The sequence below is a fragment of the Penaeus monodon genome, chromosome 20 (assembly GCF_015228065.2).
Source record: "Penaeus monodon isolate SGIC_2016 chromosome 20, NSTDA_Pmon_1, whole genome shotgun sequence".
NCBI classification, from domain to species: domain Eukaryota; kingdom Metazoa; phylum Arthropoda; class Malacostraca; order Decapoda; family Penaeidae; genus Penaeus; species Penaeus monodon.
The window spans coordinates 12,471,920-12,473,675 of NC_051405.1; the positions used below are offsets into that span (position 1 = coordinate 12,471,920).

General features: G+C 49.1%; 1 protein-coding gene across 1 annotated transcript in view; it reads right to left on the reverse strand.

Moving 5' to 3' along the window:
* Positions 1 to 651, reverse strand: part of LOC119585633 — a 4,225-nt gene extending 3,574 nt beyond the window's left edge. The window contains exons 1-2 of the mRNA XM_037934303.1: positions 398 to 651; positions 20 to 191 (exon numbers count right to left, since the gene is read on the reverse strand). Coding sequence (XP_037790231.1) covers positions 20 to 65 — 46 coding nt within the window. The 5' untranslated portion in view covers positions 66 to 191; positions 398 to 651. The remainder of the gene's footprint in view (positions 1 to 19; positions 192 to 397) is intronic.
* Between the last annotated feature and the right edge of the window lie 1,105 nt (positions 652 to 1,756).

The window sequence follows — 1,756 nt, forward strand, 5'->3', positions numbered from 1 at the left end:
ACTGTACGTTCGCTCTGACCTATAATGACCCTGGTGGAGGCCAGGGAGGAGAGCATGCGCTCCATCAGCGTCCTGGCGCGACTCTTCCTCCTGGCGTTGGGCTGGTCGAGCTTGGGGTCCCGCACCACCGACACCCCCGGGTCGAACAGGTCCAGGTAGCGAGGCTCCCTGTGGTACCCCGCGTCGTGGATCTGAAAGAGGGAGAATGCAAAACGAGCGTTAAAGCGTCTGCGGGAGGTGGTTTTACGGACACTGTGGGACTACTGTTGTTCTCTACAGATGTCCACCCAGAGGTAATCCACTTCAAATATCCCATCTCTGTCGAGTGCTTCCTTCGTCCATTTTTCAACCATCCCTCCACTAGATCTTTAGCAGACCCCCCCCCCCCCTCACGTACCTCCGGCTCCGAGTAGGGAGAGGCGGAAGCCCCGTAGGGATCGCTGCTGGAGGGGTCGCGCAGCGGGTCCTTGAGGGGGTCTTTGTAGGTGGGGTCCTTAAAGGCGCCCTCGGTCACGGACACGCCCCTGTCACTCCTCCCCGGGTCGGTGCTCCCCACCCGCCCACCACCGCGCTGTGGAAACAAAATTATCAGGTTTTAACAACACGCCAACACTTTCCTCGAATTCAGCAATTATCATTAAAGGAAAATATACCGGGTAACTAATCTCTTACATCATAATATCCACCAGCATCGATATGAGCCGTCTCACCTGAGCGATCTCAAACTTCCTCCTGAAGAAGGCAGGAATCTTCCAATGGTGGGAGTTGCGGTGTGGTGGTGGCTGGTTGTGGCGCTGGTCCGCGCCCCGCGGAGGCCCCGACCCGCTGCTCCAACTGCGCGCCACATACCGCCCCACCACGCCCACGCCGGACATCCTGCAACGCAAACACACCGTGTCAAGGAATGCTCGTCAACAATTTCATAGTAAACACGTGTCAGAACATGCTTGAAATCAACTACGGTAAAACGTGAGATTTCCTTCATATGTATAAATTATCATCAATATGAAATGCCTCCTGATTAGGTAATGTGCAGTATCGCACCGGCACTATTCACAACTTTTATTAACAGTTACAAAAAGTCAGATTAGAAGAACAGTTTCACGGCACCAGTAAACATCCACAAGACAAAAATGTTTACCAAAAATACACAGACAGCTATGTTAATGCTTAAAAAAAGAAAGAAAAAAAAAGAGACGAACAGAGACGAGCGCGCAGGTTGGTCAGGCAAATGAAAATAACGTTAGCCGGCGATGCAACGCCCGGAGCTTCTCTTCCTAATGGATAAGCTTTATGATGCGGTTCCTGCGAAAGTTTTTGTTTTTCACGTGTTTCCCTCTCGAAAGGATTTATTTCTGAATAAAACGTAATCTTCTGTTTTTATCAATAGCCAATTAGTCTGAAAAAAAAAAAAATATGTTTGTCTGAAAGCAAGAAATAACTAAATACCAGAAAAAAATATATCTTCCTATTAAATACCATTTCAAATCGAGATAAACTAGCGGGAGAAGAATGGGCGAAGGGAAAGAGAAGGGATAAAGAAGGAGAAGGCGAGGGGAGCGAGGATCATCTTAGCTCTCCCATGTAAGGACTTTAGGGGAGACGTGACGAGGCGCCCCAATCACCCTTACCTCCTGGGGTCATAAGATCGAGAATCCTTTGGCCCTCTGAACACCGTCTTGATGTGCCAATTGGTTATTGTGTTTTACCAGATGTTGAAAATTTATTGTGGATGACAGGAGATCCGAAGACACAG